This window comes from Lagenorhynchus albirostris, chromosome 16, assembly GCF_949774975.1.
Source record: "Lagenorhynchus albirostris chromosome 16, mLagAlb1.1, whole genome shotgun sequence".
In the NCBI taxonomy this organism is placed as follows: Eukaryota; Metazoa; Chordata; class Mammalia; order Artiodactyla; family Delphinidae; genus Lagenorhynchus; species Lagenorhynchus albirostris.
This window is the reverse complement of record NC_083110.1, coordinates 50,474,556-50,495,019: the sequence shown is the minus strand read 5'-3', so window position 1 is coordinate 50,495,019 and position 20,464 is coordinate 50,474,556. Positions and strand designations below refer to the sequence as shown.

The window sequence follows — 20,464 nt, the reverse complement described above, 5'->3', positions numbered from 1 at the left end:
AGATGAGTGGATAAAGATGATGAGGTGTACACACACACAAACACACACACACACACACATACACACAAAATGTAGTATTACTCAGCCATAAAAAAGAATGAAATCCTTTGTTTTTAATTGAACTTAAAAGATTTGTTTTTATGGAGCAAGTGCATTTGAGATTTTGCTTTTCAAACAAGAAGAAATGAAAACAAACATTAGCTTTCTTTTTTCCTTCTTTATTTGGTTGGTGAAAGTTTTCCCACCTTCCTTTCTTCCCTAGGGCTACTCGGTGGTTTTTGTGTGCTCTGCTGATGGCTAATACATTATTACCCTTATGTTTCCTTCTAAGAGTTTTATTGTTTTAGCTCTTACATTTAGGCCTTTGATCGTTTTTTTTTTTTTTTTTTTTTGCGGTACGCGGGCCTCTCACTGTTGTGGCCTCTCCCGCTGCGGAGCACAGGCTCCAGACGCGCAGGCTCAGCGGCCATGGCTCACGGGCCCAGCCGCTCCGCGGCATGTGGGATCTTCCCAGACCAGGGCATGAACCGGTGTCCCCTGCATCGGCAGGCGGACTCTCAACCACTGCGCCACCAGGGAAGCCCCTTTGATCTGTTTTGAGTTAATTTTTGTATATGGTGTAAGGTAGGAGTCCAGCTTCATCTTTTTGCATGTGGATGTCTGATTGTCCCAGCACCATTTGTTGGAAAGACTATTCTTTCCCCCATTGAATTGTTTTGGTATCCTTGTCAGAAATCAGTTGATTGTAAGGGTGAGGGTTTCAATCTATTCTATTAATATGTAAGTCTGTCCTTATCCAGACCACACTACTTTGATTACTATAGCTTTATTGTAAGTTTTGAAGTCAGGAAGTGTGAGTCCTCCATCTTCATTCTTGTTTTTCAAGATTGTTTTGACTATCCTGGGTGCCTTGCATTTCCATACAAATTTTAGGATGAGCTTGTCAATATCCGCAAAGAAGCAACCAGATGGGATTTTGATCTCTGTGGGGAGTATTGCTATCTTAAAGATATTAAATCTTCTAATCCATGAATATGGAGTTCTTTCCATTTATTTAGATCTGCTTTAATTACTTACAACAGCGTTTTGCAGTTTTCACTGTATACGTTTTCTACTTCCTTGTTAAATTTATTTCTGTTTCATTTTTTGATGAATGGACTTGTTTTGTAAATGGACTTGTTTTCTTATTGCAATTTTAGTTTGTTCATTGCTATTATAGAGAAGTACAGTTGATTTTTTGTTTTCTATATACAAGATTATGTCTTCTGTGAAAAGAGCTGGTTTTACTTCTTCCTTTCCAGTTTGGATTCCTTTTATTTCATTTTCTTGCCTAATTGGCCTGGCTAGAACCTTCAAGTACAGTGTTGAATAGAAATGGCAAGAGTGGACATCCTTGTCTTGTTCTTGATCTTAGGGTGAAAACAGTCTTTCACCTTTAATTATGTTGCCAGCTGTGGCTCTTTCATAGATACCCTTTATCAGGTTGAGGAAGTTCCCTTCTGTTCCTAATTTTTTGACTTCATTATGAATAGGTATGAAGAAATGTATTTTGGGTTTCCCTGGTGGCACAGCGGTTAAGAATTCGCCTGCCAATGTAGGGGACATGGGTTCGAGTCCTGGTCGGGGAAGATCCCACATGCCGCAGAGCAACTAAGCCCGTGTGCCACAACTATTGAGCCTGTGCTCTAGAGCCCACACGCCACAGCTACTGAAGCCTGCGCATCTAGAGCACGTGCGCTGCAACAAGAGAAGCCACTGCAATAAGCCTGCGCGCCACAAGGAAGAGTAGCCTCCACTCACCGCAACTAGAGAGAAAGCCCGTGCACAGCAATGAAGACCCAATGCAGCTAAAAATTAATTAATTAATTAAAAAAAAAGAGATGTATTTTAAAAACAGCCTCATACTTGGCATTGAAAATATTGCAAATATATTAAACAGAGTTTTTTCTTTAACCATTTGACAGTAAGCTGCCAATTTGATGCCCTGTCCCTCCCTAATTCTTTAGTGTGATTTCCTGTAAACAAGGACATTTCTCCTATATAACCGCAATATGATTGTTAAAATCAGAAAATTAACATTGATTCATTACTGCCATTTAAATCTCAGGTCCCATTCAAATGTCACCAGTTGTCCAGTTTTATCCTTTACTGAAGGATACCTAATGAAAGGATTCATTTCAGAATTAGCGTCATCTTTAGTTGTCGTGTCTCTTTAGTCTCTTCAGAAGGGAAGTTCCACAGCCAAAGCATTTCATGACCTTGACTCTTAGAATTTACAGACCGGTTACTTTTAGAATGTCCCTAATTTGTTTTTTTCTGATTATTCCTCATGATCAAATGCAGGTTACCCAGCTTTGGCAGAAATATCACAAAATCGATGCAGTGTATGTTTTCATTGCATCCTATCAGTTGACACTCAGTTTTGTCCTTTATTGGCTGTATTTACTTTGATCACTTTAAGATAGTTCCTCCCAGGCTTCTCCACGGTAAAATTACTCTTTTCCCTTTGTTATAAATATCTTCAGGGGAGATGCTTTAAAACTATGTAACTGTAATGTTCCTCATCAAACTTTCAACTTATTCATTTTATTTATTTATATCAGTATAGACTTGTGTTGTCCTGTTTTATTTAAAGAGCTTTACTCTGTTACTATCGTGATTTAATCTGATGCTCAGATTGTCCCACACATGGGCAGTGGGGACCCTTTCAAGCTGGCTCTTGTATCCATTTAACATCCATCTTTCTTTTGGTATTTTTTAATTTTTTGGCACAATGAGATATACCAGGCTCATCATCTCATTTCCCAGTCCTGGAATCAACCATTTCTCCAAGGAACCCTGGTTCCTTTTAGTGGAGAATAAAATTTAGAAACCAAGTTCTAGGTGCTAAATGTACTCATCTGCTGTTTGGGGAGGAAGAGGAGGAAGATGGCTACTGCCTGGCCCTCTTATTAGACGGAGCCAGAGATACATGTATATACATAAATAGGTATTTGATATAGATACAGACACATAGATATAGACAGATACTCTGTACACAGACCCACGTTAACATCTGTATTTATTTCCTGTCTGTCTATTTGCGTATATTGAAATCCATGAGCCATACAGATAACCTCCAATTCCAATCAAAGACTACAAAGTTCATTTTAGCTTTTTTCCTTTCCGTGTTTGTAATTCTTTGCCCTGATAGTGAGGACCCTTGTTCTTATTATTCTTAATAAATACACTTATTTAATCCATCCTGCTAGATGTAACCAACATCTCATCATTGCTGCCGCCCCCTTCCCTTTGAGGTGCTTCCTGGGCACTGTCACCCTGTGTTGGGCTGCCCCAGGAGTCATTGCCCTTTTTATTCTGTGAGAGCTTTGACACCCTGCTTGAGGCTGTTTTCTCAAAAGTATGCATGCCTCCTTAACCCTGCTTGGGCCTCAACTACCATGCTGGGCCACCAAGAGCAATTCTACTCTCCTCACACCACTCAGGAATGGGGATATTTTGAAATTTGCATTAGCCTTTATTTTAAATACCCTAAAGTTTGTAAATAGAGCCGAGTACAAGGCCTAACTTTGTATGTTGTCTATAAAATTCAGGGAATAGAAAGTGATGGAAAAGGGTTTGGGTAACCATGTCCTCAAAAACAACACTATCTTGTCTTTTTTCCTAGGGGTTTTCTGGTTGGTGGCTGTAAAACAGGTGCTGTTTGAATAGGAAGTCGTAGGTGCAGAGTGGGTTGTTGGACTTAAATTTGTAACCATTTATGTGGGAAAAGTATATAAGCACATTTTCTAGAAGGAGGTACATTAAAAATGTGTTTATCTTTAGGTGGTGGAATCTAGGTAATTTGTATTTCCTCATACTTAAAAAAAACTATATACAGCTAGCATAGATAACTTTGTTTCTTTTATTATATGAGTAATTATAAAATAAAAGAAATAAAAATAAAACAAGTGCTTTAAATGCCCAGTACTGAGAACTTTTGCTTGATGGTCCTGGGATGCGGGAGAAGAAAAATGAAAAATGTATGTACCCATATTCTTAGGAAAGCGTTTGATAAACACTTATTTAGTTTAATTTAGTTTTGTTTTTTTCTACCTTTGGCCTTCTAGTAGCATAGAATCCTGGCTCTTCGCATCTTCTATAATGTAGTGTAGACATCCCAATGCATTAGCTTTTTTTTTTTTTGGTGGGGACAGAGGGTCTGGATACAGATGTAGTTTTAATTTTTAAAAAGCTTTTTATTTTGAACTAATTTTAGACTTAACAGAAAAGTTGCAGAAATAATACACTTCCCCTGTACTTAATCATTGTATAATTATCAAGAACAAGAAATTAATATCTTTACCTTTGTAGTTGATAAATATCTTGGAGAAGATACTTTGGGACTGTGCAAATCCTTTTTGACCTTACTTTTTAGCATCCACCAGTAGATCTCTGCAACAGTTAGTACTGCACTTAAAGATGATTATTTCCCTCTTTATTTATTAATTGAAATTCTGTGAGGGAGAAATGTTTTTCTCCCTCATTTGTTTACTTATTTACTTATTTCTTTCAGTATGGATTCACAGATACTTATTTTACTCGACAGGTTAAAATTCATTGCTATCATTATTTATGTGTTGAACAAATTGTTCTAGCTTTGGCCATTAGGAACGCCTTTGGGTTGGCTCCTGTGTACTTTCAATAAGCCCCCATCTTTTTTAGAGAACTACTTTACTTCTGGCACTATAAGGTGTTTCAGACTCATTTCGTATTTTCTTTGCCCTATCCCTGAAATCAACTACTTGATTCTTTTTATTGGAAAGTGATGTTTAGGGATCACAGTCTGGACACTAGATGTACTTACGGTCACTGAGGTGTCATTGCGTTTAGTGGATAGTCTAGCTACCCCCACACATAAACATATTTATGTTTCTAAATCTGGATAGATACACTCCAAATCATGAGTTTGTATTGATATCTCTGATTCCAATTTAGTATTACAAACCTTATTTTAGTCTTTTCTTTTTCCCTATTTATAGTTTCTTCCTCTAACAACGAGTACACTGGATTTCATGATCTACAATTTATTTACTTATTTGATCAGTTCTGGTATACATATAAAGTGCTTTCATAATTGCTAGCCCACACCTCTGTAAGAAACACTTTTGATAACTATATCATAACATTTATGTACAGTAATTTCTGTCTTTATTGTATCCAGTCAAAATACTATTTTCCAGTTAAAGTTAGTTCATTTCTGTCTTTTCTTTAGAAGTTACCCTTTTTTTTTTTTTTTTTTTTTTGCGGTATGCGGGCCTCTCACTGCTGTGGCCTCTCCCGTTGCGGAGCACAGGCTCCAGACGTGCAGGCTCAGGGGCCATGGCTCACAGGCCCAGCCGCTCCGCGGCATGTGGGATCCTCCCGGACCAGGGCACGAACCCGTGTCCCCTGCATTGGCAGGCGGACTCTCAACCACGGCGCCACCAGGGAAGCCCACTGTCTTTTTTTTAAATTACTTTATTTATTTTTGGATGCATTGGGTCTTCATTGCTGCATGCGGGCATTCTCTAGGTGCAGTGAGTGTGGGCTGCTCTTCATTGTGGTGCGCGGACTTCTGTGGTGGCTTCTCTTGTTGCGGAGCACAGGCTCTAGGCGCGCGGGCCTCAGTAGTTGCATCACGCAGGCTCAGTAGTTATGACTCACGAGCTCTAGAGCTCAGGCTCAGTAGTTGTAGCCACAGGCTTAGTTGCTCCGCGGCATGTGGGATCTTCCTGGACTAGGGCTCAAATCTGTGTCCCCTGCGTTGGCAGTCGGATTCTTAACCACTGAGCCACCAGGGAAGTCTCAAGTTAGTTCATTTCTTTCCCACCCTCTTCAGTATGATTATGTTCATTTCTAATACAGTTTGTTTCTTTTGTTAGTATTTTTATTTTATTTTGCACACTAACATCCTGACTGATTTTAATGGTTTTTTATTGTTTTTAATTGTGAAATATACATAAAGTTTACCATTTTAACCATTTTTAAGTGTACAGTTCAGTGGCACTAACTGTATCACATCAGTGTAATTACTTTGTTGCGCAGCCATCACCACCATTCATCTCCAGAACTTTTTCATTTTCCCAAACTGAAACTCTGTATCCGGCAAACAGTAACTTCCCATTCCCCCTTCCCCTCAGCCCCTGGCAACTACCCTTCTACTTTCTGTCTCTGAATTTGACTACTCTAGATATCACATATAAGTGGAATCAAACAGTCTTTGTGCTTTTGTGACTAGTTTACTTCACTTAACATAAGGTCTTCAAGATTCATCCATGTTGGGATTCTGTATTAACTTTTGAACTGTACTGTCGGAGTCTTGGGAATGCTTGACAGTATCACTGCCACTGAGGGGCCCTGAGATGGTGAGGTGGGGACTCTGACTTCCTCTGCTCCTCTTGAACCAGAGTAGTTTAGTTTTATGATTTACAGTTCTATAAGATTTCAGTAGAGGAAAGCATATTTTCTTTTTAAAAAAATAGTTTGGGAATCACATTATGAATAGTATTCAAGCCTCTACTTTAATACTAGGTGGTCAGGTGCTTCTGACACGACCTAGTCAGTGACGACTATTCTAACTGTTCATCGGTTACCTAAGCATCAGTAGCTCTCCTTCCACCTTCCACCATTAAACTTAGTTTTGCCTGCTGAGGCAACACAAAGTGAGTTTGCTCTTTTACCTAATAGTCTTGGATATTTGAACGTTGCTTTTATGGATTGGTCGTAGTGTTGTGGAAGAGTCCATCCTGATACAGATCCTTTTGGGAGTAGGTGAGAATGCAGATAATTATTCTTTGGCTCGCATTGCTATTGGGATCCTGGAGTCACAACGCCTGGACTCTGCCATTCACCTCTGTGTGGCCTGGTAATCGTTACTGCCCTGTTCAAGCCTTTTCCCTCATCAGCAAAATGGGGACAATAATAGTATCTACCTTACAACTTTGTGGTGAGAATGAAATGAGGAAATGCATGTAATGTATATGTCTCCATCATATAGTTAAGTGTTCAATAAATGTGGACTAATAACAGTAACAATGCCACCATTGCTATGAAGAGGAGAAGAAAGTGTTATGTATTTTATTTTTGGACGCAACAACAGGGGTGTAATTTCAAAGTTGTAGGCAGCCACCTAGCTGGGGCTTGAGGGGTAAGTTTTTTTAAAGTCTGTATCTAAATAGAATAGCATCTGCAATTTAAAAAAAAAGTCATCAGAATCTAGGCTCTTACCTACGAAACTACCTAAAATTCTTATCCTATTTGTAGAAAGAAACAAAATGAATCCTAAAATTGACAGCAACATTGGGCCAAACCACATTAGGTCAGCAATTGAGAAAGTAGGTTCCGGAATTAGGCTGTGGGTTCTGTTCCATTGTCTGCTTAAAGCTTTTACCTCACATCACAAACAGTTCAAAAAAATTTGTTTGGAAATTGCCCAAGTTGTGAGCCAACAAACTAGTTTCTTAAGGGAACCAAGTTGTCAGCAGCAACAGTGAATGGAAATGGAGCTCAGGTTTTTTCTTTATTAATCAGCTTGTTGTATTGTGAGGTTGCTGATGCAAGTTAACAACAGTAACAAAAAGTTCACTTTGGACTTACAAATTCACTAAGCAGAGACTAGTATGCTCAAGTCCATTAAGTTTTATCTTTTCAAAGATTCTTTCTGTACTGACCTGAAAAGTACAAAGAATAAAGACCAACTAATAGTTTACTATCCATAGATAACCATACTGAACATTTCTGTGAGTATCCTTCCAGGGATTTAGTCTCTGTACATAAGATAAGCTTTTTAACTTGATGGAGTGATTAAGAAGAGCCTGGTGCTTTGGTGTCTAAAGACTTGGGTTTAAATCTTAGTCCTTTTATTTAATGTGTGTATGGCCCTAGTCAAATAACTTTGTGAGGTTTAATTTCCCCATCCAGGAAAAACGGGAATAATAGAATCTACCTGAGGGGTTTGTTGAAGGTATAATCCCTACGAAGAGTTTATGCTGTGTAAAATACTGACTGAGCATTCAGTAAGAGTCTGTCCCAGTACCGTGGCTGTGCTCCTTCTAAGGCAGATCCCTTTACTTGTATACTAGATTGCTTACTCAAGGACAAGGTTTCTACAAACCTCTCTTTCTCCTTCATTATCAGTTTTCCCCCTCTCTTCATTTAAGCCTTTTCTGGTTCAGATTTTTAAAAATAAATAGGTAGGACTTCCCTGGTGGCACAGTGGTTAAGAATCTGCCTGCCAATGCAGGGGGCATGGGTTCGAGCCCTGGTCTGGGAAGATCCCACATACCGTGGAGCAACTAAGCCCGTGCGCCACAACTACTGAGCCTGCGCTCCAGAGCCCGTGAGCCACAGCTACTGAGCCCTCATGCCACAACTACTGAGGCCCATGCCTAGAGCCCATTCTCTGCAACAAGAGAAGCCACCAAATGAGAAGCACGCGCACTGCAAGGAAAAGTAGTCCCTGCTCGCCGCAGCTAGGGAAAGCCCTCGCACAGCAACAAAGACACAGTGCAGCCAAAAATAAATAGATTTTTTAAAATAAATAGGTGGGAGTTTAATAGATAACAGCTTTCTGTGTTTTGATGAGTCTATCTCCTGGTTTTATTTTAAGTGGATTAAATTGGTTGCAGTTATCCATTATTTTTGGATGATGAAGTCAGAACTATAAACTAGAGTCTTTCATCCTGAGCACTGTTGACATTTTGGGCAGATAATTTTGTCATGAACGTTATCCTGTGCGTTGTAGGTTGCTTAGCAGCATCCCTGGCTTCTACTCGCTAGTTGCCAGTTGTACCTTTCAGTTGTGACAATTCATTTGTGACACATTGACAAATGTCCCCTTGGGAAGCAAGTGGTTCTGTTGAGAACCACTGACTATAAACAGTGACTTGCCTATAGCAATTATAAAGGGATAATTATTTGCCTGTTTTTCTTATAGTCTTATAAAATACCATCCTATTACCAGGCCATCCTGGAGATGACAGTATACAACTGGAATTTGCATGAGTATATGTTAAGAATGCCAGTAATAACATGGTGACTGTTGAGGTGGTCTGTTTGCTTCTCGCCACCCTAGGAACATAACAGTGGTGATGATTATAAGGTTACCATTTGTGGGTGCCTACTATGTACCAGACACTGCCTGGGGAAAAGCTGTAAAGGCTGTCCAAGTCTGATGCAACTTTAGGTACCTCTGTCAGTTTAGTGCATATGAACACTTCACGTGACTCTTAATTGGCAATACCAGATGAGGCCCCAAAGCCGTTTGACCAAGAGTTCAATAGGATCCAGGATCTGAGCAGCATAGGGGTCATTTGGTAAAGGTGAAGGTATATAATTACTGAACATTGTCTGGAAGTGGTCATTGAGTCAGTACTGGCATGGAGAATCATACTAAGGCATACAGGTCAAGCTTTCTGAACCAGCATTATCTGAAGAGGGCAGGATTCTCTTTCTGTCAGAACCAGGGTGTACCTGTCAGTGGAACTGAGCCCTCACATGGAGATTCACCACTCTGTACAGAATATGAGTGTTTGTGGTTTGCTTTCCTTGGAGGGCTGTCTTGAGAGAATTATTTACAGATTGATAACTCTTCCTAGACTGTGATTTGAATTAATCTTTAGAGACCATGATAGGGATCTTTGAACTGTCCTTGCTGTTCTGAGGTCATGGAGAATCTATGAGGAAGATGACCCATGTGTAAAATTAATTCTGAGTTTGAGGAAATGTTCACTTTATATAGTATTCTTTTTTTGTTTTAAAATAAAGAAGAGAACCTGTCTAATTCTAATCTTGAGTTAGTGGTGTGAATGTAAATTGATACAGCCACTATGGAGAACAGTATGGAGGTTCCTTAAAAAACTAAAAATAGAACTACCATACGACCCAGCAATCCCACTACTGGGCATATACCCTGAGAAAACCATAATTCAAAAAGAATCATGTACCACAATGTTCATTGCAGCACTATTTACAATAGCCAGGACATGGAAGCAACCTAAGTGTCCATCGACTAATGAATGGATAAAGAAGATGTGGCTCATATATACAATGGAATATTACTCAGCCATAAAAAGAAACGAAATTGAGTTATTTGTAGTGAGGTGGATGGACCTAGAGTCTGTCATACAGAGTGAAGTAAGTTAGAGAAAAACAAATACCATATGTCAACACATATATATGGAATCTAAAAAAAACAAAAAAACGTTCTGAAGAACCTAGGGGCAGGACAGGAATAAAGACGCAGACATAGAGAATGGACTTGAGGACACGGGACGGGGAAGGGTAAGCTGGGACGAAATGAGACAGTGGCATGGACATATATACACTACCAAATGTAAAATAGATAGCTAGTGGGAAGCAGCCACATAGCACAGGGAGATCAACTCAGTGCTTTGTGACCACCTAGAGGGGTGGGATAGGGAGGGTGGGAGGGAGGCGCAAGAGGGAGGGGATATGGGGATATATGTATACATATAGCTGATTCACTTTCATATACAGCAGAAACTAACACACCATTGTAAAGCAATTGTACTCCAATAAAGATGTAAAAAAACCAAAATCCTGGGTTAGAAGTTGTTGTTTAATGTAAATGTTGAAAATTATTGGTGGGAGAATTTATTTATTTGAAGTTTAATCATTTTGCTTTTATTTGGATCACATTTATTGCTTGTCACTCTTAATTGGATGCTGGGAGTGTCAAGTTTTATCTTGAAATCTTTACTGGGGTCTAAAGTAATTAACTAAAAGCTAGCCTTCCAATCATACATAATGAGTAAAGACTTGTTAAATGATTTAACATATTATTGACTCAGTTGACTCATGCTGTGCTTATGACATGGGTCTCCTAGTTGTTGTGGCCAAGAGGACATCAACAGAAATAATTGTGTCAGGGCTTCCCTGGTGGCGCAGTGGTTGAGAGTCCACCTGCCGACGCAGGGGACACGGGTTCGTGCCCCGGTCCGGGAAGATCCCACATGCCGCGGAGCGGCTGGGCCCATGAGCCATGGCCGCTGAGCCTGCACGTCCGGAGCCCGTGCTCCGCAACGGGAGAGGCCACAGCAGTGAGAGGCCCGCATACCGCAAAAAAAAAAAAAAAAAAAAAATTGTCTCAGGACACACCTGAGAAGGTTTAGATAATTATTATGTTAATTGGACTGTTATTTCTTCTGAGCCTTCTTAGTCTAGTACCTGTTTGATATGGATAGCTACTTCTCAGTGTCTAAGTGGTACTATTTCCAGGATGACTTTTTTTAAATTATTATTTTATTTTATTTTATTTATTTTTGGCTGTGTTGGGTCTTCATTGCTACGTGTGGCCTTTTCTTTAGTTGCGGCGAGCAGGGGGCTACTCTTCCTCGCGGTGCACGGGCTTCTCATTACGGTGGCTTCTCTTGTTGCGGAGCACGGGCTCAGTAGTTGTGGCTCGCAGGCTCTAGAGAGCAGGCTCAGTAGTTGTGGAGCACGGGCTTAGTTGCTCCCGCAGCATATGGGATCTTCCCGGACCAGGGCTCGAACCTGTACTCCCTGCATTAGGTGGATTCTTAACCACTGTGCCACCAGTGAAGTCCCTCCAGGATGATTTTTGATGGATGATCTTTACAGCCTTGAGTAATTCATTTATCTCCCTCCTCTTTTATTTTACTATGTTTTATATTTTCAAAAACTCTTGTTTTAAAAAACTTTTAATCGAAATATATCATGTGTTCAGCTTGGTGAATTTTCACAAACTGACCATACCTCTGTGAACATAACCTGTATAACCAGCACATGGTCAGCATCTCAGAAGCCCCCCTCATGTTTTCTTCTGTTCACTACCCACTACCCCCAAGGGTAACCACCATCCTGACATAAAGCATAGCTTGATTTTACTTATTCTTGCACTTTATTTAAATGGGAGAAAAACCACTTACTCTAGCATCTAACTTCTTTCACTCAACCTTACATTAATGAGATTCATCCCTATTTTTGTTCTTTGTTCTAGATTATTCATTTTCATTGTCGTATACTATTCCATTGTGTGAATATATCACAGTGTATTTACCTTTTTATTGCTCATGGACATTTGATCTTTTCTAGTTTTGGCTATTATGAATAGTATTGCTATGAACATATAAATGCATTTATATGGGGTATATAGCTAATACATGAACTGTTAGGTCATGTGTATATACTGCCAGTCTTTGAAAATAGTTGTGCCAGTTTGCATCCCCATCGGCAGTGTATGAGAGTTTGGGTTGCCCTCTGACTTCTCTATCACTGGTGTTTTTTAGTCTTTTCATTTTAACCATTCTGGTTGGTATGTAGTGGTATCTCAGAAAACCTCCTGTGGCAAAACTCAGCTGTGAATTTGGGGCATCTTGGGGCTTTAATCTGTCAAACCAAGCTCATGCACCCACCAGAGCCTCGTTTGTTTCTCTTCCGTTAGTAGAGTCCTTCTTCTTGGGTCAAGTATGGTCTTTAATCTGCACCCAGAATTGGCAGATACCTCCAGAGAAGAGAATAGGTGATGATCACTCACTCACCGCAGAGGGCTCTCCCCTCTGGAATTCCAGTGTATCCACTCCTCATTGCTTCCACAACTCTCCAACATCTATGAACATGTGATGTTTAAATTTTTTGTGGCTTTTTCTAGTTATTGAAGCTGAATCAGGTTGCCACGACCTATTATATCCTACGCAGAAGTGGAAGTTGTCAGTAGATTCTTGGGATTTTCTATGTGCCCAGCGATGTCACCTGCGAGTAATGTTAGTTTTTTTCCCCCTTCCTTTCTCATCTTTTTTTTTTCTTGCATTATCAGACTGGTCATAATTACCAGTACAGTGTTTAATAGAAGAGGTGATAGTGACATCTTTTTTGTAGGGATGGAGAATGAATGCATTATTTTATCATTGTGTATGACAATTGCTGTGGTTTTTGTAGTTTTTTTCTAGCTGAAGGAATTCTATTTCTAGTTTGCTGACATTTTCTTAAAGACATGAATGGTTATTGAATTTAAATAACTTTTTCTGCACGTACCAAGATGATTATATGACTTTCTCTTTCTTTCCCCTATTCCTATGGCTTAATGTATGCTTCTGAAAAATCACATATAATCTTACCATGTCTACTGTAATATTATTTTCATATTCCCTTTCATCCATGAGACAGTTCTGTACAGAGAGACAATTCTCTCTTTAAACCTGCTGTACATTTAAACATACCATACATTTTCCTTTTTATTTTTTATTAGCGAAGTAGATAATATAGTTCTCAGCCCAGGGACTACTTTGGCAGATTGGAAATATTCTTCCGGGCTCCTACCACTACGTCTCTCTATTTTATATAGGGAGGAATCTGTGAAAAACTGAAAAATCTCCTTAGAGCATGATTTTGACCTTTTTTAATTTTTATTTCCTTGTTTTTATTATTTGGGATTGTAAGGGAGGAGAATGGGGTCAGGGAAGGGCTGAGGGGGTGATAACGGGGAGCTGGGGAAGAAAGCCATATGTGATTTCCTTAAGCATGACTTTCTGCTCCTCCCCTTCCCACGCTTCCTCATTATAGTCCCAGCTTTGCCACAAATCAATTGTGTGAAGACCTTGGACAAGTCACTTAATCACTGAGCTTTTGTTTCCTCATCTGGGATTGAGGAGAATGGCCATGAACAGCTGCTGTGACCTGCCACTAACGGAGAATGGAAAGATTCAATAAGCAGTTTATAAAGCATATGACACTTTTAAAATGCGAGTGATTTTTTAAAAAATATCTTTATTGGAATATAATTGCTTTACAATGTTTTGTTAGTTTCTGCTGTACAGCAAAGTGAATCAGCTATACGTATACACATATCCCCATATCCCCTCCATGAGTGGTTGTTAGGATTAGTTTTCTACAGTGGCATCTATCTCAATATTTTCTAACAGCCTGAAAGTTACCTGTGGAAGAAGGATGCTTGTGAAACACCCTCGGCCCCAAAACTACAACTGTAAGAAACCTGTAGTTAACTGTGGCAAGAGGTATAAAATGGAGGTTTTGTTAATTTGTTTAAACCTTCATAAAGTCTCTATAAATTGTTCATGGCTAAGCTTGTCACTTTTGGAATGAACAACCATTGATATGTATGTACTAAAGCTAAAACAAAATTTGCAAAAGCTCTTTTCTCTAAAATGATATTGCTGTAGGATTCCTTTAAATTAAAATAACCCTTGTTCATTTAAGCATTTGTTTTTGCATTGTAAACTCCTTTCCAGAGGGCAGAGTTAGCACAGCTGTCATGCTGCCTGGAACAAAGGCAGAGCATCACATCGTGGGAAAGTAAGACTTAATTGACAGGATTTTAGTTTATACCCACCTTTATGGTCTATCTGGCGCATGAAGTGAGATACACTGGTCCTGTAAGTGAAGAGCCATGGGGTAGATCAGGGGACCGGTACCAGTCCAAGGCCTGTTAGGACCTGGGCCGCACAGCAGGAGGTGAGCAGCGCGCCAGCAAACAAAGCTTCATCTGCCGCTCCCCATCGCTCCCCATTGCTCGAATTACCGCCTGAACCATTCCCACCCCCACAACCCCCACCCCCGTCTGTAGAAAATTGTTTTCCACGAAACTGGTCCCTGGTGCCAAAAAGGTTGGGGACCGCTGGGGTAGATGGTTCCCTGAGATATGTCATTTTTTAGGTCAAGTAACATGAATAGTATTGGGGAATATGGGGTCTTATAGTGAGGCATCCGAGGGCTCATATCACCACCGCCTTGCTATTCTGTTTTACTCACCTCTGCCTTGTACAGGGAAGAAAGGGTGTTTGTGGAGTGGTTCTGATTTGAGGTGTTTTCTCTCTGGGTACCTCCTCCACATTCAGGAGTGCCATGGGTAAGCTTCACTTCCGCCTATGGTTTTGGTAGTAGATGGATGGATTCCACAGAAGGGAGGTTTTGATTTATAATTTGACTATTAGCCCAGTCATTTGCCTGTTCAGGTTTATAGGTCATCCATTTAGAAATTAGAAATGGATCAGGTCTAACTTTAAATATGTCTCGGACTATGGGGGTGGGTAGGGAGCAAACAGCAGAGTAAATTTGCTCAATCTTCTCTTAAATCAGCTGTGAAACACTTAGAGACGTGAGAAAAAAGACTGTAAAGGATCATCTGAATAAAAGATTATTTGCGTAAAAGTTTTTCTCTTGATACAGGAATTTATAATTGATCTATTTGGGAATTTGTTTTTGCAGACCTGCAATTTAGGCCTAGATAAAAGTCCATGATCTTTCAGTGGAAGTTCTGGTTGTAGTTCTGTTAACATCAAGCTCTTGTTTTTCCGCTGAATGCCTCACATTTTTTTCTTCACCACCATTCTTTTGCTCAGGTCTCCCCTTCCTTTTATTTGGCATGCTTCTACTCACCTACTCTCTTTCCTGTCTCTCCTCCTGGACTGAGTTAGATGCTCCTTTTACTACTCCCATAGTTCCCTGGGGATAACTTTGTCACCACACTTAAAAAATACTGTCTTGTTTTCATCTCTTGTCATAAGTCCGGGTTCCTTCAGAGCAAGGGCTCTGGTGTATTCATCTTTGTAGCCAACATGTGTGGTGTGGTGTCTGGACCTTAACTGTTTGTTTGGATATCAGGGTGCTTAGGTGGACAGGACTGGGAGTTAAGAGCTAAATCCTAATTGTAACTTTTTGCTGTATAATCTTGGACAAGTGCTCTTCAGTTTTCTTATAAGTAAGATGAGGGGACTAGCTCACCTGCAGATTCTGGCTTAGGAGGTCTCTAGTGGTTTCTGATGTTTTGCATTTTTAACAAGCTTACAAGAAGAGCTAGTGCTGCCAGTTCAAGAGCTACAAAGGACTGGATAACATCTAATGGCTTTTCCAGCTTTTACCTTCTGTGATTTTAGTCACTGTTTTAAATTATGAACAAAATTACAAGATATGCTGTAATTGCTAAACATCTCTTCAGTTTATCAGAATGTGAAACACTGACAATTCTGTGCCTTATTTTGAAGTTGTATGATAATGTCCCTGTATTACTTCCAAGATTTTGACTTCGACAGGTTAAAAATATGTCCAGAAAAGCATTTGAGTTAGCACTAGCTTGTCATCTAAAAGTCACTACTTGCTTGCTTGCTCTTTGGTGCATATTGGAGAACATTTGCAATAAATAAAATGCTAATGAGGGAGCTGAGATGGGTAGACATGTGATCTCATCAGTATGAATTCAGACAGGCAAGCTGTTGAGAAATTCATCATCATCAGAGGAGTTCCTGATCATTTCCTTCCGTTCTCCAGAAGGTGAGAATCAAATTGTCATATGACATATTGATAGATATGCTGTAGGTAAAGGCAGACTGTACCTATTGAATATGGATTGCTGGGGATGGGTCTTGTTTGAAAACGTCTCTACTGTTTCTTTTAGCTTTTACTTCCTCAGGAAGTCACGATATTTGATTTGGGAGCATTGCCAGCTTAGAAATTTATAGCTGCCCTTGATCTGGTGTACAGATGTCTAAAAGTAGTTGGGTTAATTTTTATGTTTGATTCATAGAAAAAAAATCCATCTCTTTACTCTTAACCACACCAGGAATATTAAACAGACATAGCTTCAGTGTCCACATGAGTTATATACATGCCTGTGATGGACTGTGATCATTTTTTTTCCTCTAAGCAAGTGAAAATCTGGACAAGGGAAATTAAACCCTGAAAAAAGTACAGAATGTAGCATATAGTTGAGGGTGGTTATCTTAATTATAATGAAATTTTCACCTCCCACAGAATAAGACAGTTTGTCCCACCAAAGTGAGCTGTTTTTCATTTCCTGACTATTGTTGTGGATTGAACAGAAGTTTTAGAGCTTGCTTCATCATCATCATCATCATCATTGCATTTTAATCATTTGTAACCCTTCGTTCCCCTAGATCAAACTAGCTGGGACAAACAGTAGAGGGAGTTGGGTGTAAGCAATGGCAATGGAACCAAAATAAATAGCCTTTGGTTTTTGCTCCCACTTAGTGGAATCCATCACAAGAATTCCAACCTTCTCCCTCCCTCCTGGTGGAGCCTTACAGGAGGGAGCTTAGGCATCCTCTGTGGTACACATGGAGCTTTTTTTACTGTTGCCTTTTTTTAAAAAAAAATAAATTTATTTATTTATTTTTTGTCTGTGTTGGGTCTTCGTTGCTGCGCGCAAGCTTTCTCTAGTTCTGGCGAGCAGGGGTTACTCTTCGTTGTGGTGCATGGGCTTCTCATTGCGGTGGCTTCTCGTTGCAGAGCACGGGCTCTAGGCGCGCGGGCTTCGGTAGCTGTGGCACGTGGGCTTAGCAGTTGTGGCTCGCGGGCTCTAGAGCACAGGCTCAGTAGTTGTGGCGCGTGGACTTAGTTGCTCCAAGGCATGTGGGATCTTCCGGGACTAGGGCTCAAACCCGTGTCCCCTGTATTGGGAGGCGGATTGTTAACCACTGTGCCACCAGGGAAGGCCCTAATGTTACCTTTTAATGCTGTCATTCTTCCTGGGGGTCTTAATGGCGGCTACCTAGTGGCTTATTTAATCTTAATCTTGCTGTTAGGTTGGAACTCATTTTTAAAATAGTAATGTATGTTGAACCCAAATTAAAGCTTTTGAAGCCAGCTGTGTATCAAAGGCATTTGCTGCAGTCCAAACAGGTTGTCTTTTGGGAAATACCTTAACCAGGATTATTATTGTTGTGACCTTCTTTGGAGGCTTAGGCAGACCATTTTTATTACCCTGAGAATTTTTTTTTTTTTTTTATGATACGCGGGCCTCTCACTGTTGTGGCCTCTCCCGTCGTGGAGCACAGGCTCCGGACGCACAGGCTCAGTGGCCATGGCTCACGGGCCCAGCCGCTCTGCGGCATGTGGGATCTTCCCGGACCGGGGCACGAACCCGTGTCCCCTGCATCGGCAGGCGGACTTTCAACCACTGCGCCACCAGGGAAGTCCCCTGAGAATTTTTTTTTTTAACAACAGAGCACTATTTAAAGACTTTCCACTTAGACATTTTAATTTGTCTTTGATATTGAACTTAAGTAGCTTATAGCTAATGAAATAGAAAGGAGTTCTTAATAATAATAATGCCTTTTCACTTTCAAATTGCTTTTGAATTGTCCATGGTAGCCTTATAGCTCCAAAATGTTAGTATTATATTTTATGCTTTATTTTTAAAGAAATTAGTTTTTACTATAAAGAGGGCAAGATTATTAATACTATAAAGTACTATGTGTTTTTTAAAAAAATAAGTATTACACATTTAGTATGACCTATAGTGTTGATATCCAGAATTCCAAATACTCTCCTCAAAAGAAGATCTAGGGGACATATTTTTTTATAATTTTTATTTTATATTGGAGTATAGTTGATTTACAATGTTGTGTTAGTTTCAGGTATACAGCAAAGTGATTCAGTTATACATATACATATATCTATTCTTTTTCCGATTCTTTTCCCGTATAGGTTATTACAAAACACTGAGTATAGGTCCCTGTGCTATACAGTAGGTTAGGGGACATTCTTAATAAGAGTGAACCTCTTTAGTTAATCAGTTGTTACCCAGAAGACTAGTTACGGATGATTTCATAGAGAAAGATATTCTGATAGAAGCAAACTGGATTTTTCCCTCTCTTAATCTCCAGAGACTTTTTTATTTAAACATAGGCACATTCCAGTACCAATTTTTATAATTAATTAATTAATTAATTGTTGGCTACGTTGGGTCTTCGTTGCTGTGTGCGGACTTTCTTTTGTTGCAGCGAGCAGGGGCTACTCTTCGTTGCGGTGTGCGGGCTTCTCATTGCAGTGTCTTCTCTTGTTGCGGAGCGTGGGCTCTAGGCACGTAGGCTCAGTAATTGTGGCTTGTGGGCTCTAGGGTGCAGGCTCAGTAGTTGTGGTGCATGGGCTTAGTTGCTCCTTGGCATGTGGGATCTTCCCGGACCAGGGCGCGAACTTGTGTCCCCTGCATTGGCAGGCTGATTCTTAACCACTGCGCCACCAGGGAAGTCCCAATCTCCAGAGATTTTAACACAGAAAAATAAAAATTTTATCTGATTTACCATTAAATCTAGATTTACCATGCAATCTGGATGTCTGTCAGTCTTTAAAGAGCAGTTAGATCCACTTCTTTTGTGTTCCAGGTAAAAAGCAGATGTGTTAGCACAGGCTTATTTTTTTCTCTGTAGTTTCGGATAAGTTTTTGGCTTTACCCGATTAGTATGTTGACCTACTAATAATAGCAGGTTCAGTTTTTGTCTCTTAAGCCATCCCCAACATAGACAAAAATAGCATTCGCTCTTAGTCTCAAAAACATACATACTGCAGATCTGGAAAATCCCTTCACTGCAGTCATACCAACTTACGGGTTCAGTGAAGGGATGGGTCCCTTCCCATCAGCGTAACTCCAGCCTTCCTAGAGAAGAAAGGAGAGGACTATCAGAGGAAGTGAAGTCCTTTGTAAGAGAAATTATCAAGGATCTCTGTTAAGATCATTGGACTGTTCCTACTCAGACATTCAACTCTTCACCAGATTACAAAAGTTTCTTGGGGTCCTTCCAACTTTTTGTTTGTTTGTTTTTATGTGTTTGCTTTTGCTGCCTTCATAGGACAACCCAGGTCTCTTATTTTTAGTAGGACTTCACAGGATTTTTCCTCAATGGTGTTGTTTCCTAGGTTTTGAGCATGTGAATATCAGACCCATCAGTTCCAGATCTGCCTTATCTCTGAATATCATAAGTTTGAGCAGTGTTTTGGCTAACCCAATAATAATACTTTCACAACTTCTCACCTCCCTTACTCTAGTAGATACCTCTGAAATATGTGGGAAAGCAGTTATTGATCATTGAAAACTCTTCTAGGTCAGCACACTGACCAATTCATGGCCCGACCAGTCCTGTTGCAAATCCCCATCGATGTGTTCTCCTAGGTACAAATATGGCTCCACAGAAACAATATTGTTATCATTCTGTGAAAGAATGATGCTTAAGAGGGGAGGAGAGGAATGATTATACGCTATAGATAGGCTATAAAAAAGTTTCCTCTAGAGTCTGGATCAAAAATGGTGGAGTAGGAAGATCCTGAGCTCACCTCCTCCCCCTGGACACACCAAATCTACAACTACACATAGACAGCTATCTCTGAGAATGACCTGAGGACTAGCAAAACAGATTTTCAGATTTGTTATATATGAAACCTCATGGTAACCACAAACAAAAACCTATAACAGATACACAAAAAAATAAAGAGAAAGGAATACAAACATAACACTAAAGAAAGTCATCAGAGCACAGGGGAAGGAACAAGAGAATAAGAAAGGAACAGAGAAGGGCTTCCCTGGTGGCACAGTGGTTGAGAGTCCGCCTGCCGATGCAGGGGGACACAGGTTCGTGCCCCGGTCCGGGAAGATCCCACATGCCGCGGAGCGGGCTGGGCCCATGAGCCATGGCCGCTGAGCCTGCGCGTCTGG

At 40.1% G+C, this 20,464-nt stretch overlaps 1 protein-coding gene across 4 annotated transcripts in view; it reads left to right on the top strand.

Annotated features, from left to right (window-relative positions):
* The window catches only part of IDE (insulin degrading enzyme), a 111,891-nt gene that overhangs the window by 12,136 nt on the left and 79,291 nt on the right, over nucleotides 1-20,464 (top strand). Inside the window, exon 2 of one of the 4 annotated variants that reach the window (XM_060126852.1) lies at nucleotides 12,653-12,755. The exons of the other annotated variants lie outside the window; for them this stretch is intronic. Within the exon in view, the coding sequence (XP_059982835.1) occupies nucleotides 12,653-12,755 (103 nt within the window). The remainder of the gene's footprint in view (nucleotides 1-12,652; nucleotides 12,756-20,464) is intronic. 4 annotated transcript variants of the gene reach the window in all.